This window comes from Callorhinus ursinus, unplaced genomic scaffold (assembly GCF_003265705.2).
Source record: "Callorhinus ursinus isolate GAN/ISIS: 27379988/994484 unplaced genomic scaffold, GSC_fseal_2.0 scaffold31, whole genome shotgun sequence".
Taxonomy (NCBI): domain Eukaryota; kingdom Metazoa; phylum Chordata; class Mammalia; order Carnivora; family Otariidae; genus Callorhinus; species Callorhinus ursinus.
Genome location: NW_027397093.1, coordinates 18,538,911 through 18,565,567, shown reverse-complemented (window position 1 = coordinate 18,565,567; position 26,657 = coordinate 18,538,911). Strand labels below are relative to the sequence as shown.

Genomic DNA, 26,657 nt, shown 5'->3' with positions numbered 1-26,657 from the left:
TGAGTGAAATAAGTCAATCAGAGAAAGACATGTATCATATGACCTCACTGATATGAGGAATTTTTAACCCCAGGAAACAAACTGAGGGTTGCTGGAGAGGTAGGGGGTGGGAGGGATGGGGTGCCTGGGTGACAGACATTGGGGAGGGTATGTGCTATGGTGAGCGCTGTGAATTGTGCAAGACTGTTGAATCACAGATCAGTACTTCTGAAACAAATAATGCAATATATGTTAAGAAAAAAAAAAAAGAAGAAGATAGCAGGAGGGGAAGAATGAAGGGGAGTAAGTCGGAGGGGGAGACGAACCATGAGAGACGATGGACTCTGAAAAACAAACTGAGGTTTCTAGAGGGGAGGGGGGTAGGGGGATGGATTAGCCTGGTGATGGGTATTAAAGAGGGCACATTCTGCGTGGAGCACTGGGTGTTATGCACAAACAATGAATCATGGAACACTACATCAAAAACTAATGATGTAATGTATGGTGATTAACATAACAATAAAAAATTTTAAAAAAAAGGAGTCGGACACCTAGCCAACTGAGCAACCCACGTTCCCCTCTCCTTTTTTAGAAGAATGTAAGTATCTAAATTGTTGCCAAATAAATGTTACGGAAAAAAAAAAAAACTTATGATGTACTATCCGCTGGCTAACTGAACATGATAATAAAAAAAAATTGTAAAAAAAAAAAAGAAAGAAAACAAAGACCAAGCTAAAATTTAATTTTACCTGCTGAACAAATTATGTAAAATACCAAGAGGAATGTAAAAAATCCCTTACAGCCTTTGGAGAATCCTAGTAACTAAAGCACTTTTTGCAAAGTAACAGGGCATGAATATAAAATTTGCCAAGAAAAAAGCACAGATAGTTTAACGTACAAAAGCAAATGTAAAAAAAAATTAGAGCACCTAGAATGAAAACCACATGGGTAGAAAAGAGGGTGGAGAAAAACGCCAACGACCCTGCAATGCGAATAAGAAGGATTAGCAGAAGTTGCATTGGGCGGTCACATGACTCAAGGATCTTTGAAGGAAAGACAATTCTAATATGCAAATATTTTGGATGATTGCATTTACACAGAAAAACTAACAAAAGGTCAACTGGATCTTTGGAAAACCCAGTCAAGATTTTAGTAGAGAGCCAAAACAGATTATCTAAGACCAGGGTCAGTAAAATTTCTCTGTAATAAGCCAAGCAGTAACTGTTTTGGGCTTTGTGAGCCATACAGTTTCTATAGCCATGACTCAACCTTGCCCTTAGAGTGTGAAGAGTTATCTATTGGTGTGGCTATATTCCTAAAATTAGAATTTCATATAACTTCCACATGTCAAAAAATATTGTTCTTCTCTCAAATTTTTTCAACTACTTAAAAATATTAAAATCATTCTTAGCCCATAGGCCACACAAAATAAGATGGTCAACCAAATGTGGCTCAAAGGCCATAAATTTGCCAGCCCCTGATCTGAGATAATATACAATAATTTATAAACATGAGAAATAAAAATCAACAAAAGAGGATTTATACCTTAGAAATGTTTGGCAAGTAGCCAGTTATAAGGTAGAAAGGCGTTCATTTTATTGTAATATTCCAAATGTCAGCATTTTCAGTAGTTTATGCAGGCCTTTTCAATTAGTCCTAATTAATACAGTTGGTAGGACTTTATCTAAATAAAATTACTTGATTTCTGAGGTGCTGGCTAGTAGGTAAAACATCCTTTATTTTTTAAAATCAACTTTATCCATGTACTTTACCTGCCATTTTAAGTGTATAGTTGGATAAGTTTTGACAAATGAGTATTCCCAAGTGACCACCTTGGACGGTTTTCATAAGAGTCTAGTGGCAACTTGTTTAGGACAGCATTAAATCTGTAAATCAATCTGAGGATTCTTGATACCTTAATAATATTGAGTCTCCCAGTCCAAGAATATGATAAATCTCTTCAAATTTGTGTTTTCTTAATAATATTTCATAATTTCCAGAGTATAAAAATCTTGTATAGGTTTGTTAAATTTATCAATTTTTTTTATTTTTTGATGCTGTGATATATTGTACTTTTAAAATATACGTTTTCTAACTGTCAGTTGTGATATAATAGAAATATATAGAGAGGGTTTCATTGTATTTCTCTATTACATATTAATTATTTCATTAATTTTGTCCTTATCTTTTTTTTTCTTCCTTTTTCCTAAGTTCACTTATCAGTTCTACTAGGGTGGGGTTCTTTGTTGTTGTAATTTTTTTTTTTTTTAGTATTTTCAGTGTGGTAGATCATATAATTTGCAAATATAGACAGTTTTACTTTTTCCTTATAACTGTATGCTTTTTATCTTGTTTTTTGATTTACTGAACTGGCTAGAACATCTACAACATTCATCACACTGGAGTATGGACATTCTCACTTTGTTCCTAATCTTAGGGAACAATGTTTGTCCTTCATTTTTAAGCACAGTGATGGCTAGGGATGCCTGGGTTGCTCAGTTGTTTAAGCATCTGCCTTCAGCTCGGGTCATGATCCAGAGTCCTGTTATTGAGACCCACAGGCTTAGCAGGGAGCCTGCTTCTCCCTCTCCCTCTGCAGCTGCCCCTGCTTGTGCTTTTGTTCTCTCTCTCTCTCTGGCAAATAAATAAAAAAATCTTAAAAAAAAATGCAATGATGACTGAAAGTAGTAATTAAATAGTATGCTTCCATTTCCCTCTACAGTAAAGAAACTAATATTATGTAAAGTAACAAACCAAATGATAACACATAAAACTGATACTTGAACACATCTTGATTTTACACATTATTCTGTTTCATTTCTGAACTTAATAGAATTCTAGTTGTACAAGATAACATTCTATACTAGTTAGTGACTGACACCATCAGAGTCTTTTCTTCCCGTAGTTTGATTGTGAGACTTCAGAGAAACGAACAGCAGCTTGTCCAGAAAACATAAAAAGAAAATAATTTTTGAGGTCACAGGAAAAGAAGTTATGAACAATAAAAGACATTCAAAGAAATCATGACATTGGAAGTAATCTAAATTAAGAAAACTGTAAATAATTCCGGTGAAAGACATTTATAAATTCCTACAGGTACAGTAGAATCAGAAAAAAAGGTTTTTGTGGGCACCTGGGTGACTCAGTCAATTAAGCCTTGGCCTCTTGATTTCAGCACAAGTCATGATCTCAGGGTCAAGAGATTGAGCCCCTCACTGGGCTCCACACTGAGCATGAGGGCTGCTCAAGATTCTCTCTCTCCCTCTGCCCCTCCCTCCTCCCCACACTTTTGCTCTTGCATGTTCTCTAAAAATTAATTAATGTTAAAAAAAGGGGAAAAATGTGTTTCTAGCTATATATGCTGAAATTGTGTTGTATTGAACTGTGTTTCAATTCTAGAAGTCATGTAAATGAATCATGTAGAAATGATTCATGCAAACTGGGCCATGTAAATGTTTTTTTTATTTTATTTTCCTTTGTTTCTTCAAAAATTAACTTCCATCAAGTAACATATCCAAACTATGCTCTTATTCCCTGAAACATAAAGTTAGACAACTAACAGAGAAAATCTGTTAGTGGTAGTCCTGAAAATCTTCACATTTGGTTTGGAAAATGAGCTTTGATAAGTCACATATGAAAATTCACAAAAAAAAAATATGAAGCCCCTATTCTGAATACCTTTAAAAGGCTGAATTTTTGCTGGATCTTTTCCTCTTTTTGAGGATATTTCACTGCTGACCACCCATGTTTCTCACAATTCACTTATGTTGCCCTTTTTAATATCTATTTCTGGTTAAGCACATTTCCCAAAAAGATGAACCGAGTCCTTCATGCACATTTCAAGAAGTTAATAAAAACAACATATAGAATTATATGCTAGCTTAAAGTAATATAGGCCTAAAGGCACAATTTGCATTAAATAATCTATAATTCAGATACTCGATAAACATAAAGTTTCCTTGTATATAAAATAAAATCTTGAGAAAAATATAACTCTTTGCTTAGAACTTCACCTTTTAAGGTACTTTTTGGGCTTTGGTTTCATGTTTACCTACAGTCACATTTCTCTAACTTCCATAGGTAACATTCTTCAAAATATAAAGAAAATAATAAGCAGCTTCAGTAGTACTAGCACTATTCATAAAGGTAGTAGAAACAGTAGTTATCTTCTTATAAAAGACTACTATTTACTGAGTACTTCATTTCTATTAGGTCATTTGTCATCATAATAACTTTTTGAAGTAGGTTTAATACAAAGTTTATTTTACAAAGGAGGAAACTGAGGTTAGTGAGATTTGTGATTTGATTTAATCTTAACTACTATATGGACTCCTAATAATTGCAAAATTTATACATAAATATTAAACACCAAAGAAACAATATTTAATACTCCCTTCTCTTTGAGGTTGTTAAGATTGAGATTCTGTAATGTTTGTCCACAAACTGAATCCAGTGGACAGAGTAATATTAAATGTCACAGCATTTTCTCTTAGAAATTTTAAAAATAATCTGAACAATTGCTAACATAATTATTCACCAAAATAAATATTAAAGGCAGATACAATCATATTTTTACAAAACTATTTGTAAAATTTCAGGCACTGATCTGAAGTTAGTATTTTATTGTTTCAAGGGCACTGAACACTCATGAAAATTCAGACACAGGACAGGATTCTGTAACATTCAAAAACACTCTCAAGAGCATAACCTAGCCCTCCTTGAACTTGTGTAATTGTAAACATATTGAATTAATCTTGACATTCTTCAGATACTTTGAAGAAAGCATCAAATGTTTTGCAGTTCTAAGATTGGGATATTGGTCAGCATTAAATTTGACCTTATAAAGAGAAGATTACACCAGATCAATTTTATTATATTCTATGTAAAAGGAATAGTCCTCAAAGGAAAAAAAAATGACAGATTTTTATTAATTGCACCTGAGTTAGACTTCTATTTTCAACATATAATCCAATGAGCAGTTAAGTACACAGGTTTATGGATCATCCTCCAAAGAATCCTTGTAGAAGTTCTATGGAAGTTTCCCTAGAGGCTGCCTAAGGAACCAGGCATGAAGGCACAGAGATGATGGGCCCCTGGACTCTCCTTCATGGTTTCAAGTACAGGAGCTCTTTTTTTATCTGTTTTATTTATTTATTTAGGCCTTAAAGTGTGTTTGAAGGAAGAATAGCTCCACCTCAAAATTCAGAAAACATTCTTACAAACCATACACTTACCAGTATGTTCTCAGTTGGGTGGAACATCAGCTTAAGGTCTCTTAACACTAAGGTCCTTAACTGGAGCTATCTGGCAGAGATTTCAGTCAGATGAAGGGCCAATATAATTCAATATTTTGTTTAGTAATCTAGATGAAGGAACTGAGATTATAACCTCATGTTTCTAATTGATGCTAATTTAGGTACAGTCACAACCAAATGGCTAAAAAACACATGAAAACATGTTCAACATCACCAGCCATCAGGGAAATACAAATCAAAACCACAATGAGATAACACCTTACACCAGTTAGAATGGCCAAACTTAACAAGACAGGAAACAACAAGTATTGGCAAGGTTGTGGAGAAAGGGGAACCCTCTTACACTGTTGGTAGGAATGCAAGTTGGTACAGTCACTCTGGAAAACAGTATGGAGTTTCCTTGAGACAATAAAAATAGAGCTACCCTACAACCCAACTATTGCACTACTAGGTATTTACCCCAAAGATACAGATGTAGTAAAAAGAAAGGGCACATGCACCTCAATGTTCATAGCAGCGACGTCCACAATAGCCAAATTGTGGAAGGAACCAAGATGCCCTTCAACAGACAAATGGATCAAGATGTGGTTCATATATACAATGGAATATTACTCAGCCATCAGAAAGGACGAATAGCTACAATGTGCATCAACATGGATGGAACTGGAGGGGGTTATGCTAAGTGAAATAAGTTAAGCAGAGAAAGACAATTATCACATGGTTTCACTCATATGAGGAACATAAGGAATAGAGCGGAGGACCACAGGGGAAGGGAAGGAAAACTGATTGGGAAGAAATCAGAGAGGGAGACAAACTATGAGAGACCCTGGACTTCAGGAAACAAACTGAGAGTTACAGAAGGTAGGGGGTGGGGGGATGGCATAACCAGATGATGAGTATTAAGGCAGGCATGTGTTGGGATGAGCACTCGGTATTATAAGCAACTAATGAATCACTGAACACTACATCAAAAATTTGTGATGTACTATATGCTGGCTAATTAAACATAATAAAAAATTTAAAAATGAAAAAAAGCAACCTGATAAATTATATGAAGAATCATTTAGAAATATAATAAAGTTTAATATGATAAGGATTTATGACCAAGAGCAAACATATCAAATCAAAATGGAGAAGAATATACAGGCAACAATAGTGTAAAACAGAAAAAGAAAAAGAAATTGTCTATCCAACAATCTTGGTATTTAAGAGGGGAAAACATAAGTTCATAGCAGTTGGCTGTATTATTGGCAACATAAGAACAAGTTTTCCACTTTATTTGACTTTGGACAGGCCCTACTTAGAGTATGCTTTTTGATAGTCTCATTTGAGAATTTTGTTGAAAAGTTAAATAGGACTAGTAAAGAACACAAAATAGTAAATTATTCCTATGAGGAAAAGTTAAAAGAAATTGAAGTATGTACCTTGAAAAAGAGATGACTATAGGGAAAAATTACTGTCCTCTAAGGCTATTAAGTAATTACAATAAATTGTTCTCTTGCCCTACAGAGGACTGCTGGATATGAGAGATAGATAGAAATAATGGCAAGATAATGTGATTTGCTATAAGTAAGCTATTTTGATAATAACGAAACTTTTTAAAACTAAAACATACAAATGGGAGATATTACAAGACTTTTTAAATCCATAGATAGATTTTTCAGGAAAAAAAAATGCATTTCCTACCCTGGTTCACCTATGCTATTTCACTGGTTTAATCTTCGTATATATCCACTCAGGGATACTGGAAATGCAGGTGTTTTACTCTGGAAAGTCCACTTCCTGAAATTCATGTGTCTTCACCCGATGTTTCTCTCCTGATTCTACCTATCTTCTCAGTTTTGGATTATTAGCAGTCTGCTAGTCCACTAGTCCACATGGGTAAGGTTTAAAATCCTTTTTAGAAGAAGAAAATATTTGAAAAGGTACTTTGCAGCTCAGACATAGTACTGGTACAGTGCCACAGCACTCAAACACATATGAACAAATACTTCGTGGATGCTTGCAAATATATATGTGGAAGTTTCTCTCTTTTACATATTATTGGCTTGCTTTCAGGTTTTCCCATGCTCTGAAGTGCTAGATCCTATATCTTGACACCTTTAGCCTTTTTCTTAGAATTTCTTTCATAAGCATCCATTGCCCTGCCAGTGTCTTCAATTTTTGTTGGCTTTTTTCCTTACAAGATCCCCAAATGACTCCATTTTTATATACTGCTCTGTGTAACCTAACTATGACATTCAAGCCCGTCAGATACTATCGGTGCTCACTCCATATATCCTCAGAACTTCTAGTTCCATCTTTATAGATTCACTAACAGTTAAATGTAGAGGCTTTCAAATTAAACACTCTTCATACTTAACAAATTACACTCACCATTCCTACTGAATCTTCTTATTGCAAGCACCTGCCACTCTGCCTGAGGGTTGCCTTTTTGGCCACAAGAGCTTGAATGACCCAAGCAGGACGCTTTAGTAACACTCTGAGGAGGGGTAGGCTTTAATCAAGGATGAATAGGTAGATATATTGGGTTTCGTTCACCTCAGGTAAGGTAATTCTGAGGTGTATTCTATAGTATCGCCCAGATTTTCCAGCAGGATTGAGCCCTGGTTGCCAGTAGTCATGCACAATTCCATCTTGCTGGCTTACTTCCCCTCCCTGCCTCACTTTTTCTGTCTTACTTTCTCTTAAATAGACTAATGGTAACAGATCTGCCTTCAGTTGAACCCATTCTAAGATAAAATATCCCCATATCTTTACATGGGCATTTTCCAGAAAGTCTCCAGTTTTTCAAATAAAATTTGAATAAACACCCCGCATTAATATTTGAGTGAAAATAAATAATCCTGGTCTCTGTGCATGCAGTACACCCACAATAAATGGCTCATTTTCACCCTTATGAAGATCGCATATATTTCCCCCAAACAGACAATTCCCAGACTGGGACAGTTCAAGTGTTTGTTGTTCGTGTCAGCTCCATATGGGATTTCTTACAGAACAGTCTGAGTCTCTAATCCACTAGAGAAGGTTTGACCATAGAAACACCCTGTTTTAGACACATTTTTCCTACCAATTTCAATACAGTGATGAGAAAGATCCTTTCCTTTCCATTCAAGAAAAGAGAGCAAATTACTTTATGTATTTTCCTTTGGCTCCTGATCATGCTATGTGACACTTCAGTGAATTCTGCACACAAGGAATCCTATCATTTCTGCACACATAGCAGTTAAAGTGCTCATTTGCATAAGTTATAACCAAATACATAAGTGAAAGTGTTGTTTGTGACAGTAGATTTGACTTCAGGGATACGTATGAATTTCTAAAATTCTAGTGGATTTCAGCATTGACATTATGAAATAGAAATAAAATATTTCTTGCAATCATTCCAAGCATTCCAGATGGTGAGAAGCATTGCAATAATTCAATGGAAAGCAAAGCAAACTTACCCGAATCATCATGACTGAACATCTGATATCATGAATTGTGTCATAGATCTTCTTTGAGATGTCCACAAATTGATCATCATCAAATACATCCAAAGAGTTTTTACTTAAGGCTTCTAAGGCAACATTCACTTGTGTTACAAACTCAGGAATTGCTGTTAAAATTAATAAGAAAGAAAAGACTGTACTGTTTGTATTTTCTGATTTCTGGAGTTTCATAAAAATATAGACATATTTTTAAATAAATATTTGGTTAATAGAATTTTAATTATTTTTTCATGTAAAGAAACAAAACATTTTGGCATGCAATTTTATATCTCTGAAAAGTAAAGGGAATAAAAGACAATAAAATACTTTTTTATAGAAATGTTTTAAAAGATTATCTTTCTCCTTCATGTCATTTTTATTTCCACCCAAGGCTGGAACCATGTAATCATTTCTCATCCTATTTAATATAAGCCACAAGAATTACCAAAAAGAATTGGTGCATTAACAACTGAAATTATAAACATAAAGATATTTAAAGAAAGAAAGCATTTGAGTTACAAATTTAAGAAATTTAAAGGTAATAATTCTATCTCATAGATATAATAAAAACACCATAAACTTTCTTTCGTTAAGATGTTTTCCCCATCATCAAAGAGATTAATGGGGGAGGAGTGTTCCAAGATGGTGCTGTAGGAAGACCCTGAATTCATTTCCTCTCATGGATACACCAAATCTATAGCTATATGTGGAATAATTCCCACTGAAAAAGAACTGAAAATTAGCTAAACAGCTCTCTCTACAACAAAGGATAAAAGGACTACATCAAGACAAGTAGGAGAGGCAGAGATGCAGTCTCTCCAAAATCCTACCCACACAATAGGGAGGAAATATCATGGGTCTAGAGCTTCTCTCTAAGGAATGAGGAGTCTGTGCTCCATGTCAGGCATCCTATCCTTTACGATCTGCACTAGACAGATGAAACCCCCAAAACATCTAGCTTTAGAAACCAATGGGGCTTATATTCAGGGAACCCAGGGGATTGTAGAATATCAGATACTACTTTTGAGGGGCTAGCACATGGACTCACTCATCCCAGGAACCAGTACAAAGGCAGAAGTTTGAGAGATGTTTAAAGATGAGTGAAGGAGATTTATTTGCTAATCCTAAAACATTTGCCAGAGGCACAGGAACAAGATGGGGTGTTCTTTTGGGATGGAGGTGCTGATAACACCATATTTATATTCTCTCTCTAACTTGCGAGTCCCGGTGGGTGTGAGTGAACACAGCCTCACTAAAGCCAAGGGTGTGCCCACCCAAGCACTCTTCTCCAGCATTGCTTAAGCTGCAGATGTACCCTGTCCCCACACTCTTTCCTGGCCTCACTAAAGCCATAGGCTTACAGATATCTTGCCAAGCTTACAGATATCTCCAGAAGGGAGCTTATACATTCATCTGAGCTCCAATTTTGCAACCATCAACCAGGGGACACTCTAGATCTCCTAGCCTGCAAGTCAGTTGGGTATACAACTGTGGTTCCACAGGACTATATATGTTTACATACATTAAAGCTGCTGCCTAAGGATTTTGCTTCCAAGCAGCTGAAACTAGGTGCTGATTGAGATCACTCTCTTTGGTACACTGACAGGTCTTGGCACATCCTCAATAATTGTAACCTACCAAGAATAAATAAGCCAAAACAAAACCACCACCACCAACAACAACAAAGTCAGGTTGCTTAGACAATCATAAAGGTTCAAGAGACAACCAAAGCTTGGGCAATGTTGAGTTCCTACACAAAGCCACTCCTTCAATACTGAGAGAAGTCACTGTTTCATATAATACATAGAAACAAACACAAAGGTGCAGCAAAATGGGGAAATAGAGGAATATGTTTCAAACAAAAGAATAAAACAAAACCTCAGAAAAAGACCTTAATGAAACAGAGATAAGTAATCTACCTGATAAAGAGTTCAGAGTAATGGTCAGAGATGCTTACCGAATTCATAAAGATAAAGAAGAATGAATGAACATGGTGAAAACTTCAACAAAGACATAGAAAATATAAGAATGTACCAAACAGAGATCACAGAGCTGAAAAATACAGTAATTGTACTGAAAGACTATACTAGAAGATTTCAGCAGTAGACTTGAGGAAGGACAAGAATAGATCAGTAATCTGAAAGATGGGTCAGTAGAGCTCACCTAAAGACTGCAGCAAAATACATCAATAAATAAAATAAAATAAGTGAAAATAGCTTAAGAGACCTGTGAGACAACATCAAACAGAAAAATATTTGCATTACAGAGGTCCCAGAAGGAAAAGAGAGAGAGAGAAAGGGGCAGAAAATGAATTTGAAGAAATAGTGTCTGAAAACTTACCAATCTTGGGGAAGGAAAGAGATATCCAGGTCCAGGAAACAATAAGAATTCCAAAGAAGATAAATCCAAAAATATCAATACCAGATACATTATAGGTAAAATGTCAGAAGTTAAAGATTAAGGAAGAATCTTAAAAGCGGCAAGAGAAAAACAACTTGTTATATACAAGGGAATTCCCCATATGACTATCAACTGGTTTTTCAGCAGAAACATTGCAGGCCAGAAGGAAATAGAATTATACATTCAAAGTGCTGAAAGGGAAAAACTTCCCACCAAGAATATTCTACCCAGCAAGGTTATCACTCAGAATTGATGGATAGATACAGAGTTTTCCAGGTTGGCAAAAGCTAAAGGATTCATCAACATCAAACCAGCATTATAATGTTAAAAGTACTTCTTGAAGCAGGTAAGAAAGGTCATTAACTAACAACAAGAAAACATATGAAAGTAAAAATCTCACTGGTGAAGGTGAATATATAGTAAAGGTAGTAAGTCAACCACTTATAAAGTTAGTGTGAAGGTTAAAAGACAAAAGTAGTAAATTTAACTATACAGTAATTAGTTAAGGGATTACAAAATTTAAAAAATGTAAAATAGGACATCAAAAACATAATTTGTTGGTCAGAGGGGTAAAAATGCAGAGGTTTAAAATGCATTCAACTTTAAGTTTCTATCAATTTAAAATATGTGAACCTTATGGTAACCTCAGAGTAGAAACCTGTATTAGCTACATTAAAGATAAAGATTAAGGAATGTAAACAAAACATGAAACAAAGTCACCAAACCACAAGGGAAGAGAGCAAGAGAAGAAAGGAATGGAGAGGAACTACAGAAACAGCCACAAAACAATTAACCACAAAGCAATAAGTACATACTTATCAATAATTAAATGTTAATGAAGTAAATTCTCCAATCAAATAGTGGCTAAATGGATGAAAAAAACAATGCATCTTTATATTACCTACAAGACACTAAATACAAACTGAAGGATAAACAGAGTAAAAGTTAAGAGATGGAAAAAGGTATTCCATGCAAATGGAAACAAAAAGAAAGCTGGTATAGCTATACTGGTATCAGACAAAATAGACTTCAAAACAAAGACTGTAACAGAAGAAAAAAAAAAAAAAGGATGTTACATAAAGACAAAGAAGTCAGTCCAACAAGAGGATATAATATTTATAAATATTTATGCACCATCATAGGAACACCTAAATATATAAAGCAAATATTAACAAACTTCAAGGGAGACATTGACAGCAATACATTAATGTAAGGGACTTTAATGGCCCTACTTACATCAATGGATAAGCCATCCAGACAAAAAAATCAATTAAAAAAAAAAACAGCTTTAGGGGCACCTGGGTGGCTCAGTTGGTTAAGCGACTGCCTTCAGCTCAGGTCATGATCCTGGAGTCCTGGGATCGAGTTCCACATCAGGCGCCCTGCTCAGCGGGGAGTCTGCTTCTCCCTCTGACCCTCCCCTCTCTCATGCTCTCTCTCTCTCTCTCTCTCTCTCATTCTTTCTCTCTCAAATAAATAAATAAAATCTTAAAAAAAAAAAAAACAGCTTTAAGCAACACATTAGACCAGGTGGACCTTATCAAAGATGTATACAGAACATTCTATCCAATAGCAGAACATATACATTCTTCTGGTGTGCACATGGAACATTCTTCAGGATGGATCACATAATAGGCTACAAAACAAGTTTCAATAAAATTAAGAAGAATGAAATCATATTAATCATCTTTTTTGACACCATGATATGAAACTAGAAGTCAATTACAGGAGGAAAACTGGGAAAATCATAAATATGTGGATATTAAACAACATGCCACAGAACAACCAATGAATTAATGAAGAAATCAAAGGGCAAATTTAAAACAATACACTGAGATTATGAAATAAAAATATAAAAATCCAAAATCTAGCAGATAAATTACATTAATAAAAATCACAATCATCTCCACTGATACACAAAAAGAATTTGATAAAATTCAACATTTATTTATCATAAAACTCTCCACAAAATGGGTATAGACAGGACATGCATCAACATAATAAAGGCCATGTATGAAAACCCCACAGCAAACATCATACTCAATGATGAAAAGCTGAAGATCAATAATAAGACATGGATGCCCACTCTCAGCACTTTTACTCAACATATTCAAAATCCTAGCCAGATAAGAACAAGAAATAAAAGGCATCCAAGATGGTAAGGAAGAAGTAAAACTGTCATTCTTTGCAGATGACATGATACCATACATAGAAAATCCTAGTCTCCACCAAAAACTGTTAAAACTAATAAATGAATTCCATAAAGTTGTAGGATACAAAACTCAAGGACACAAAACCAATACACAAAAATCTGTTGCATTTCTACATATTAATAATGAATTATCAGAAAGAAAAATTCAGAAAACAATCCCATTTATAATTACACCACAAAGAATAAAATGCCTAGGAATAAATTTAATCAAGGACATGAAAGACTTGTATGCTGACAACTACAAGGCACTGATGAAAGAAATTTAAGATGACACAAATAAATGGAAAGATAATCCAAACTCATGAATTATAAGAATTAATACTGTTAAAATGTCCATACTTCCCAAAGTAACCTATAAATACAATGAAATTCCTATCAAAATTTCAGTGGCATTTTTCATGAACTAGAACAAAGAATTCCAAAATTTGGAACCACAAAAGACCCTGAGTGGCCAAATGATCTTGAGAAAAAAGAACAAAGTGTAGGGTGTCACACTTCATGACTTCAAACTGTACTACACAGTTAATCATGAAAAGAGTATGGTATTGGCATAAAAACAGACACATAGACCAATGGAACAGAATAGAGAGCCCAGAAATAAACTCACACATATATGTTCAATTAATTTACAACAAAGAAGCCAATAATACAAAATGGGAAAATGACAATCTTTTTAATAAATGGTGCTGGCAAAACTGGACAGCTACATGCAAAAGAATGGAAACAGACCACTCTCTTACACCATACACAAAGTTTATTCAAAATGGATTCAAGACTTGAATGTAAGAAAACCATAAAACTCCTAAAGAAAACATAGGCAGAACAGAAGAAGTCATCAGAATTCCCTAAGATGGAGGTGGAGTAGGAGGACCCTAGGCTCATCTTGTCCCATAAATACAACTAGATAACTATCAAATCATCCTGAATAACCCAGAAATTGGTCTGAAGACTGACGGAACACATTCCACAACTAAAGGGCGAGAGGAGGCCACATTGAAGAAGGTAGAATTACAGGGATATGATTCAGGGGACAAACAGACTGTGGCTGCTGTGGAGGCGAGGGAGCCCTGGTCCTGTGGAGAAGGATGAAAGAGAGAGGAACAGAGGGGAACACACAAAGAGAATGTTTTCCCAAAGCCATTGGCTTGGCTTGGAAAATGAGAAGGGCTGAATTTCTTAAGTTCTTGCAGCCAACAGGGCTTAAAGCCTGGAGTTTTAAAGGTCAGCAGGCTTGGCTGGGATAGAGTCCTGAGAGCACTGCCCTGCTCCCGGAGAGAAGGCAGGCAAACAACCCCAGGGCAGACAGTGACGAAACAGTGATCTGAAGAACGCTTGGAGCACAGAGTGGGGAGGTTATTCACTCAGAGTGTCTGGGAGTGGGAGCATTCACAGAGATGCCTCTCTGGGAACAGGATAGCTGGCCAGGCCCATTTCCCTCCCCCATCTCTCAGCATAAACACAGAATTACCAGCAGGAGGCAGAGCAGCACTGGCTGCCTAACTTACTTATACCAAGCCCCACTCCCCTGTCCTCTGGTGGGACTGCTCTTCTCAGTCAAGCTTACCTCAGTCCCAGGGCGGTGGGCCCTCTCTCAGAAGACCAGCACAAGTCCCTGCCCACACCATGTGTCCCAACCAGAGAATTCTGCAGGGTCTCAGTTCTGATGGAGTTGGTGTCAGGCCTCATCTCACAAGCAGACTAGAGCACACCTAGTTAAAACTCACTACATCTAGGCCAGAGACCAAACACTGCCCACAGTAGGCAAGGAGAGTCTCTGTAGATGACAGGTCTGGAGCATAGAGTAAACAAAATACAACAGCAGAGCTCACCCAGCACACACCAAGACACTCCCTGAAACTCCAGGCCCTGGGCACTACAGGACCTCTTCTTCAGAAGGCCATTACTGGTAGGAGATATAACTGGCTTTTCTAACACAAAGAAGAAGGCAGAGACTTAGACAAAATGCCAAGATGGAGGAATTTATCCCAAATGAAAGAACATGATAAGGCCAGAGATCTAAGTGAAACAAATACAAGTAACATGCCTGATGGAGAATTGAAAGCAACAATCTTAAGGATATTCACTGGGCTTGAGAAAAGAATAGAAGATATCAGTGAGACTCTTACAAGAGAGATAAAAAAGTTAAAAAAAAAGAATCAGAAAAGAAGAATGCAATAAACAAGATTGGAAAAAGGCTTGATGCAATGAACAGCAGGCTGGAGAAAGCAGAGGAATGAATTAGTGACACAGAAAATAAAATCATGAAAAATAATGAAGCTGAACAAAAGACGGAAAGAAGAATTATGCAACATGAGAATAGACTTAGGGAAATCAGTGACTCTATCAAACATAATAACATTCATATTATAGGAGTCCCACAAGAAGAGAAAATAAAGGGGGCAGAAGGTTTATTTGAGGAAATTGTAGCTGAAATTATAGCTCCCTAATCTGGGGAAGGAAAGAGACATCCAAATCCAGGAGGCATAGAGAACTCCCATCAAAATCAACAAAAGCAGACTAATACCAAGACATATTGTGATTTAAATTTGCAAAATATAGTGATAAAGAAAAAAAAATCTTAAAAGTATCAAGACAAAAGAAGTCCTTAATTTACAAGGAAAGACCCATAAGGCTAGCTGGAGGTTTCTCAACAGAAACTTGGCAAGCCCGAAGAGAGTGGCATGATATATTCAAAGTGTTGAAGGGGAAAAATCTATAGCCAAGAATACTCTATCCAGCAAGGCTATAGTTCAGAATAGAAGATCAAGAGTTTCCCAGACAAACAAAAACTGAAGGAGTTTGCGACCACCAAACCAGCTCTGCAAGAAATGTTAAAGGGACTCTTTGAGTGCAAAGAAGAGACCAAATTGACAAAGACAAGAAAGGAACAGAGAAAATCTCCAGAAACTATGACAAAACAAGTAGATATATGGGATAAGCACATATCTATCAATAATTACTTTGTATGTAAATGGACAAAATGTTCCAATCAAAAGACATCAGGTGTCAGAATGGATTAAAAAAAACAAGACCCAGCAGATAGCCTCTCCTCTGTGGTCCTGCCTGCCACTCCCTTGCCATGTATTCAATAAATTTCTACCTCTTTAAACAAAAACAAAAGCAAGACTCATCTATATGCTGCTTATAAGAGACTCATTTTAGATCTAAAGAAACCTGCAGATTGAAAGTGAGGGGGTAGAGAAATATTTATCATGCAAATGGATGTCAAAAAAAAATCAGAGTAGCAATACTTATATCGGAATAACTAAAACTTTTTGTTCTTGTATTGTTTTTATACTGTTTTGGTAACCAGGTAACATGACCTCATGGAATGATGTTGAATATGTTCCCTCTATTCCACTATCGAAAGGTTTTGATAAAGACAGTCATTAATTATTCATATGTTTGGTAGAATTCACCAATGAAATCATGTAGTTTTTGGGCCTTTCTGTGCTGGGAAATTTCTGATTCTTAATTCAACTTTTATTCTTGTTATTGGTCTAAAAGACTTCCTATTTCTTGGATTCAGGATTCAGGATTCAATCTTGGTAATGTGCATTTTTAGGAATTATCTGTTTTTTTTTTATTTTCTAAGTTATCTGATTTGTTAATATATAATTATTTATAGTAATTGTTATCACACTATGTATTTCTGTGGTTATCTATTCTATTGTTTTCTCTTTCATCTCTCATTTTGGTTTCTGAGTCTTCCCTCTTTCTTTTTTTTTTGTTTCTTAGATAATGTAGTTAAAGCATTGCTAATTTTGTTTATATTTTTGGAAAAACTGGTCATTACTCTTTTTTTTAATTATGTTCTGTTAATCACCATATATTACATCATTAGTTTTTGATGTAGTGTTCCATGATTCATTATTTGCATATAACACCCAGTGCTCCATGCAGAATGTGCCCTCTTTAATACCCATCACCAGGCTAACCCATCCTCCCAGCCCCCTCCCCTCTAGAACCCTCAGTTAGTTTTTCAGAGTCCATCATCTCTCATGGTTCATCTCCCCCTCCAATTTCCCCCTTCATTCTTCCCCTCCTGCTAACTTCTTCATCTTTTTTTTTTAACATATAATGTATTTTTGGTTTCAGAGGTACAGATCTGTGATCAACAGTCTTGCACACTTCTTAGCACTCACCATAGCACATACCCTCCCCAGTGTCTATCACCCAGCTGCCTCATGCCTCCCACCCCCCCCACTCCAGCAACCCTCAGTTTGTTTCCTGAAATTAAGAATTCCTTATATCGATGAGGTCATATGATATATGTCTTTCTCTGATTCACTTATTTCACTCAGCATAATACCTCCAGTTCCATCCACGTCGTTGCAAATGGCAAGATTACATTCCTTTTGATGGCTGCATAATATTCCATTGTATGTATGTGTATGTGTATGTGTGTGTGTATATATATATATATATACATCTTCTTTATCCATTCTTCTGTCAATGGACATCTTGGCTCTTTCCTGGTTTGGCTATTGTGGACATTTCTGCTATAAACATCGGGGTGCATGTACCCCTTTGGATCCCTACATTTGTATCTTTGGGGTGAATAACCAGTAGTGCAATTGCTGGACTGTAGGGTAGCTCTATTTTCAACTTTTTGAAGAACCTCTCTACTGTTTTCCAGAGTGGCTGCATGAGCTTGCATTCCCACCAACAGTGGAGGAGGGTTCCCTTTCTCCACATCCTTGCCAACATCTGTCGTTTCCTGACTTGTTAATTTTAGCCATTCTGACTGGTGTGAGGTGATATTTCATTGAGGTTTTGATTTGGAATTCCTTGAGGCAGGGCAATGTGGAGTACATTTTCATGTGTCTGTTGGCCATTTGGATGTCTTCTTTGGAAAAATGTCTGTTGAAGTCTTCTGCCCATTTCTTGATTGGGTCATTTGTTCTTTGGGTATTGAGTTTAAGGAGTTCTTTATAGATTTTGGATACTAGCCCTTTATCTAATATATCATTTGCAAATATCTTCTCCCATTCTTTCTGTTTCTTTTGGTTTTGTTGACTATTTCTTTTGCTGTGCAAAAGCTTTTTATCTTGATGAAGTCCCAATAGTTCCTTTTTGTCCTTGCTTCCCTTGCCTTTGGCGAAGTTTCTAGGAAGACGTTGCTGCAGCTAAGTTCAAAGAGATTGCTGCCCGAGTTCTCCTTCAGGATTTTGATGGACTCCTGTCTCTCATTGAGGTCTTTCAACCATTTTGAGGCTATTTTTGTGTGTCGTGTAAGGAAATGGTCAAGTTTCATTCTTCTGCATGTGACTGTCCAATTTTCCCAACACCATTTGTTGAAGAGACTGTCTTTTTTCCATTGGACATTCTTTCCTGCTTTGTCGAAGATTAGTTGACCATAGAGTTGAAGGTCCCTTTCTGGCCTCTCTATTCTGTTCCATTGATCTATCTGTCTGTTTTTGTGCCAGTACCATACTGTCTTGATGATGACAGCTTTGTAATAGAGCTGGAAGTCCGGAATTGTGATGCTGCCAGATTTGCTTTTCTTTCTCAACATTCCTCTGACTATTCAGGGTCTTTTCTGGTTCCATACAAATTTTAGGATTATTTGTTCCATTTCTTTGAAAAACTGGATGGTATTTTGATGGGGATTGCATTGAATGTGTAGATTGCTCTAGGTAGCTCTGACATCTTCACAATATATGTTCTTCCAATCCATGAGCATGGAACGTTTTTCCATTTCTTTGTGCCTTCCTCCATTTCTTTCATGAGTATTTTATAGTTTTCTGAGTACAGGTTCCTTGCCTCTTTGGTTAGATTTATTCCTAGGTATCTTATGGTTTTGGGTGCAATTGTAAATGGGATTGACTCCTTAATTTCTCTTTCTTCTGTCTTGTGGTTGGTGTATAGGAATGCCACTGATTTCTGTGCATTGATTCTATAACCTGCCACTTTACTGAATTCCTGTATGAATTCTAGCAGTTTTGGGGTGGAATCTTTTGGGTTTTCCACATAAAGTATCATATCATTTGCAAAGAGTGAGAGTTTGACTTCTTCTTTGTCGATTTGGATGCATTTGATTTCTTTTTGTTGTCTGATTGCTGTGGCTAGGACTTCTAATATTTGTTGAATAGCAGTGGTGATAGTGGACATCCCTGCCATGTTGCCGACCTTAGGGGGCAAGCTCTCAGTTTTTCCCCATTGAGAATGATATTCACTGTGGGTTTTTCATAGATGGCTTTTATGATATTGAGGTATGTACCATCTATCCCTATACTCTGAAGAGTTTTGATCAAGAAACGATGAGGTACTCTGTCAAATGCTTTTTCTGCATCCATGGAGAGGATCATATGGTTCTTGTTCTCTCTTTAATTAATGTACTGTATCACATTGATTGATTTGTGGATGTTGAACGAACCTTGCAGCCCAGGGATAAATCCCACTTGATCATGGTGAATACTCCTTTTAATGTACTGTTGTATCCTATTGGCTAGTGTTTTGGTGAGAATTTGTGCATCCAGGTTTATCAGGGATATTGGTCTGTAATCTTCCTCTTAGATGGGGTCTTTGTCTGGTTTGGGGATCAAGGTAATGGTGGCCTCATAAAACGAATTTGGAAGTTTTCCTTCAATTTCTATTTTTTGGAACAGTTTCAGAAGAATAGGTATTAATTCTTCTTTAAATTTTTGGTAGAATTCCCCTGGGAAGCCATCTGGCCCCGGGTTTTGTTTTTTGTGAGATTTTTGATGACTGCTTCAATTTTCTTAATGGTTATAATTCTGTTCAGGTTTTCTATTTCTTCCTGGTTCAGTTTTGGTAGTTGATATATCTCTAGGAATGCATCCATTTCTTCCAGATTATCTAATTTGCTGGCGTAGAGTTGCTCATAATAAGTTCTTATAATTGTTTGTATATCTTTGCTGTTGGTTGTGATCTCTCCTCTTTCATTCATGATTTTGTTTATTTGTGTCACTTCTCTTTTCTTTTTGAGAAGTCTGGCCAGGGGTTTATCAGTCTTGTTAATTCTTTCAAAGAACCAGCTCCTAGTTTCGTTGATCTGTTCTACTGTTCTTTTGGTTTCTAGTTCATTGATTTCTGCTCTGATCTTTATTATTTCTCTTTTCCTGATGGGTTTAGGCTTTATTTGCTGTTCTTTCTCCAGCTCCTTTAGGTGTAGGGTTAGGTTGTGTATTTGAGACCTTTCTTGTTTCTTGAGAAAGGCTTGTATTGCTATATACTTTCATATTAGGACTGCCTTTGCTGTATCCCAATGATTTTGAACTGTTGTGTTTACATTTTCATTGGTTTCCATGAATTTTTTTAATTCTTCTTTATTTTCCTGGTTGACCCATTCATTCTTTAGTAGGATGCTCTTTAGCCTCCATGTATTTGAGTTCTTTCTGACTTTCCTCTTGTGATTGAGTTCTAGTTTCAAAGGACTGTAGTCCACAAATATGCAGGGAATGATCTCAATCTTTTGGTAGCAGTTGTGACCTGATTTGTGACCTAAGATGTGATCTATCCTGGAGAATGTTCCCTGGGCACTAGAGAAGAATGTGTATTCTGTTGCTTTGGGATGGAATGTTCTGAATATGTCTGTGAAGTCCATTTGGTCCAGTGTGTCATTTAAAGTCTTTATTTCCTAACGCAACATATTTTAAGAAAAAAAGGAAAAGAAGAAGATAACAGGAGAGGAAGAAAAGGGGAGTATGTCAGAGGGGGAGACGAACCATGAGAGATGATGGACTTTGAAAAACAAACTGAGGGTTCTAGAGGGTAGGGGGGTGGGGGGATGGGTTAGCCTGGTGATGGGTATTGAGGAGGGCACGTTCTGCATGGAGCACTGGGTGTTATGAACAAACAATGAATCATGGAACACTACATCAAAAACTAATGATGTAATATATGGTGATTAACATAACAATAAAAAAATAAACAGGGATCATAAAGTCTTTATTTCCTTGTTGATCTTTTGCTTAGATATTCTGTCCATTTCAGTGAGGTAGGTGTTAATGTCCCCCACTATTATTGTATTCTTGTCAATGTGTTTCTTTCCTTTTGTTATCAGTTGACCTATATAATTGGCTGCTCCCATGTTAGGGGCATAGATATTTAGAATTGTTAGATCTTCTTGTTGGACAGACCCTTTAAGTGGGATATAGTGTCCTTCCTCATCTCTTATTACAGTCTTTGTTTTAAAATCTAATTTGTTTGATATAAGGATTGCCACCCCCACTTTCTTTTGGAGTCCATTAGCATGGTAAATGGTTTTCTATCCCTTCACTTTCAATCTGTGGGTGTCTTTGGGTCTAGAATGAGTCTCTTGCAGACAGCATATTGATGGGTCTTGTTTTTTAATCCAATCTGATAGCCTGTGTCTTTTGATTGGGGCATTTAGCCCATTTACATTCAGGGTAACTATTGAAAGATATGAATTTAGTGCCATTGTATTGCCTATAAGGTGACTGTTACTGTATACTGTCTGTGTTCCTTTCTGGTCTATGCTGCTTTAGGCTCTCTCTTTGCTTAAAGGACCCCTTTCAATATTTCTGGAGGGCTGGTTTCATGTTTGCAAATTCCTTTAGCTTTTGTTTGTCCTGGAAGCTTTTTATGTTTCCTTCTATTTTCAATGATAGCCTAGCTGGATATACTATTCTTGGCTGCATATTTTTCTCGTTTAGTGCTCTGAAGATATCATGCCAGTCCTTTCTGACCTGCCAGGTCTCTGTGGATAGGTCTGTTGCCAATCTAATGTTTCTACCATTGTAGGTTACAGATCTCTTCTCCCGAGTTGCCTTCAGGATTTACTCTTTGTCTCTGAGACTTGTAAGTTTTACTATTAGATGTTCGGGTGTTGACCTATTTTTATTGATTTCGAGAGGGGTTCTCTGTGCCTCCTGGATTTTGATGCCTGTTTCCTTCCCCACATTAGGAAAGTTCTCTGCTATAATTTGCTCCAATATACCTTCTGCCCCTCTCTCTTTCTTCTTCTGGAATCCCAATTTTTCTCTTGTTGTTTTGTCTTATGCTATCACTTATCTCTCGAAATCTGCCCTCGTGATCCAGTGGTTGTTTATCCCTATTTTTCTCAACTTCTTTATTTTCCATCATTTGGTCTTCTATATCACTAATTCTCTCTTCTGCCTCATTTATCCTAGCAGTTAGAGCCTCCATTTTTGTTGCACCTCATAAATAGTCCTTTTGATTTCACTTGGTTAGATTTTAGTTCTTTTATTTCTCCAGAAAGCGTTTCTCTAAATATTTCCATGCTTTTTTCAAGCCCAGCTAGTATCTTTAAAATCATCATTCTGAACTCTAGTTCTGACATCATACTAATGTCCGTATTGATTAGGTCCTTGGCAGTCAGTACTGCCTCTTGTTCTTTTTGTTGAGGTGATTTTTTCCATCTTTTCATTTTGTCCTGAGGAGAATAGATGAATGAGAGAACAAAATGCTAACAGGGTAACAATGTCCCCAGAAAATATACTCTAAAGAAATCAGAAAAAACCTGAAACTGGGGGAAAAGAAAGGGAAAGAAAGAAAAAAAGAAAAAGATAAAGATAAAAACAAACAAAACAAAAACAGAATATGATCAAATATGATCAGGCTAGTGCATAGATCAGTGTCACACACTAGATTTTGGGCCTATTTTGGTCTGTTAGAAGAAAGTGTCTCCCAAAATTTTAAAGAAAGGAAAACTTATAAATGTACAAAAATAAGGGTTAATATGATGAAGGGATGGAAAATGACTGTAAAGATGAAAATTATAAAAGATTTTATAGAAGGAATTGATAAGAAGTTCGTTGAAAAAAGAAATAAGAGGATTTTTTAATAAAAGGAAAAAAAAGGGAGAGAATGTGATCAGGCAGGAGACTAGAACAAAGCCATACACTAGTGATTTAGGGTATATTTTGATCTGTTATAAGAAACTGTATTTCAGGGCACCTGGGTGGCTCAGTTGGTTAAGCGACTGCCTTCAGCTCAGGTCATGATCCTGGAGTCCCGGGATCGAGTCCCACATCGGGCTCCCTGCTCAGCATGGAGTCTGCTTCTCCCTCTGACTCTCTTCCCTCTCGTGCTCTCTATCTCTCATTCTCTCTCTCTCAAATAAATAAATAAAATCTTTAAAAAAAAAACTGTATTTCAAAATTTTAAAGAGAAAACAACTTATATATATATGCCAAAGATAAGGGTAACTACTATGAAGGGATAGAATATGACTCTCAAAATGAAAAATAAAAAATGTTTTTTTAAAAAAGGTATTGATAAGATGTTGGTTGAAAAGGGAAAAATTAAAAAAAAAGATAATTAAATAAAGTAACACTGAAAGACTAAAGAATCATGGGAAAAAAGCCATGAATTCTATGTGCAGTATTCCCCTAGCACTGGAGTTCTACTGTTCTCATTGACTGCTAAACTTGGTCTTGGCTGGATGTTCTTGCTGATCTTCTGGTGGAGGGCCTGTTGCTGTGGTTCCCAAATGTCTTTGCTGGAGGCAGAACTGCCCCGCCCTTGCTGGTTCAGGCTTAGTAATCCGCCCAGGTTTGCTCTCGGGCGCTTTTGTTCCCTGCAAGCTTTCCGTGCAGCTTTGGAGGACGAGAGTGAAAATGGCGGCCTCCCAATCTCCGCCCCAGAGGAGCTGAGAACTCTGTGTCCCGCTCCTCAGTGCGCCCCCAGAGAAAAGCAGTCAATCACTCTCGTCTCCCTGGTCTCCGGCTGCACTCCGTACTCACCCAGCCTGTGACCGAGCATTTCTATCTCTGGCACAAGATCCCGTGTGGAGTCTCTAAACCCAGCAGATCCCTGTGGTGCGCTCCCGTGCAGCTCCTCCCGGGGGAGGAAGGGGAGTCTCCCCAATTCTGCCTCTTGTTGGGTCCCTGCTGGAGGAGCAGTGGCCCGACTGGGCCGTGGATCACAGTTTATGGCAACCCCGAGCTGAGAGCCCGCGCCTCGGCTCCGTCTCTGCCGCCGGCTTCCCTGCTCCGATACCTGGGAGCTCTGCCGCACTCAGGCACTCCAGGTCTTTCTGTGACCCCAAGGGTCCTGATACCACACTGTCCCGGGAGGGTTCTACCCCAGCTTAGCCACTGGAGCGTCGTCCCTCAGGAGCCGACTTCTAAAAGTTCTGATTTTGGGCTCCGCGGCTCTATCACTTGCCAGAAGCGGCTGATGGAGGCCTCCTCCCCCGCTCTCTATCCTCCCGAATATCGCCTCGGATTCACTTCTCCACACGTCCTACCTTCCAGAAAGTGGTCGTTTTTCTGTTCAGAGAGTTTTTGCTATTCTTTTCTTCGATCTCCTGTTGAGTTCGTAGGTGTTCAGAATGGTTTGATCCCTATCCAGCTCAATTCCTGGGACCAGATGAAATCCAGGTCTCCTACTCCTCCGTCATCTTGCTCCACCCCCCAAAACTGGTCATTACTCTTAATGTTATGTTATTCTTTATCTGGTCTCTATTTTATTTGTTTCTGACTTTTCCTTGTCATTTCCTTCCTCTACTATATTTCAGCCAAGTTTCTTCTTTTTCTAGTTCCTTGTGGTATAATGTTATTTATTTGAACTTTTTTTCTTAAACATTTATGGCATAAATTTCACTCTAATATCCACTTTACTGCATCCCATAGGTTTTAGAATTTTGTGTTTTCTTTTTCTTTTGTTTTGAGTAATATTTTGATTTGCCGTTTGCTTTCTTATTTGGCCCAGTGCCCGTGCAGTCGTGTGTTGTCTAATATTTACATATTAAATGTTTAATATTTACCAAAAGAGAAAAAAGAAAACATAGAGAGTAATCTCCTTGTAGTAGTCCTGGCATTGAATTTTTGAATCTGACTCCAAAAGCAAAGCCAACAAAAGAAAAAATAAACAAGTAGGACTACATAAAACTACAAAGCTTCTGCACAGCAAAGGAAATCAATAAAATGGAAAGGAAACCTACTAAATTAGAGAAAATATTTGCAAATGATATTCCTGATAAGGGGTTAATATCCAAACTATATGAAAAACTCATACAACTCAAAACCAAAAAAAAAAAAATCTTATTTAAAAATGGGCAGAGTATTTATCCAAAGAAAATGAGAACACTAATTTGAAAAGATATATGCACCCTTATGTTCATTGCAGTATTATATACAGTAGCTAAGATATGAAAGAAACTTAATTGTCCACTGATATATGCTGGATAAAGAAAATGTGGTGTATATATACAATGGAATATTACTCAGACATAAAAAAAGAATGAAATTTTGTCATTCCCAACAACATAGATGGGCCTGGAGAGTATTATGCTAAGTGAAATGAGTTAGAGATAGACAAATATTTTATAATTTCACTTACATGTGGAATCTATAAAAACAAAACACATGAATGAACAAATCAAAACAAAACTCATAGATACAGAGGACAAATTGGTGGTTATCAGAGGGGAAGATGATTGATGGGTGGGTGAAAAGGGTTATGGTCAATTGTATGATGATGAATGGTAATATTAAATTATTAGGTTGTATACCTGAAACTAATATATACCAGATTTACCTCAGTAATAATAATAATAATAATAATAATAATAATAATAATAAAACAGGATACTGGCATAAAAACAAACATATAGACCAATGGAATGGAACAGAGAGCCAGAAATCTATGCACCTCCAGTTAATTGATTTTTGACAAAGGTGCCAAAAACACACAATGAGGCATGGATACTCTCTTCAATAAATGGTGCTGGGATAACTGGATGTCCAAAAGCAAAAAGATGGAATTAGACCCTTATCTCACACCATATACAAATTCAACATGAATTAAAAACTTGTAAGATTTGAAACCATAAAATTACTAGAAGAAAACAGGGAAACAACTCCCTGATGTTGGTCTTGGCAATGGTTTTTTTGGATATGACACTAAAACATGGGTAAGAAAAGTGAAATAGACAAGTGGGATTGAATTAAACTAAAAAAAAATACATAAAAAGGAAACAATCAGCAAGGTGGAGAGAACCTATGGAATGGGAGAAAATATTCGCAAACCATACATCTGATAAAGGGTTAATATCCAAAATATATAAAAAATTTGTACAACCCAATTGCAAAAAAAAACAATAATAATAACCCAATTTAAAAAAATGAACAGAGGAGTTGAATAACATTTTTTCAGGGAAAACATACAGATAGCCAATATGTATATGAAAAGGTGCTCAACATCATTAAATATCGGGAAAATACAAATCTATACCTCATACTTGTTACTGTGGTTAATATCAAAAAGACAGAAAATAACAAGTGTTGGTGAGGATGAAGAAAAAAGGAAACTCTTTTACATTGTTAGAAAAATGCCAATTGAGATAGCCACTATAGAAAATAGTATGCATATAAATACAGCATGATC

The 26,657-nt window shown here is 36.6% G+C and overlaps 1 protein-coding gene across 3 annotated transcripts in view; it reads right to left on the bottom strand.

Annotated features, from left to right (window-relative positions):
- Positions 1–26,657, bottom strand: part of CTNNA3 (catenin alpha 3) — a 2,007,818-nt gene that overhangs the window by 339,320 nt on the left and 1,641,841 nt on the right. For all 3 annotated transcript variants that reach the window (XM_073878933.1, XM_073878931.1, XM_073878932.1), the window contains one exon: positions 8,681–8,832. In XM_073878933.1, the coding sequence (XP_073735034.1) occupies positions 8,681–8,832 (152 nt within the window). The remainder of the gene's footprint in view (positions 1–8,680; positions 8,833–26,657) is intronic.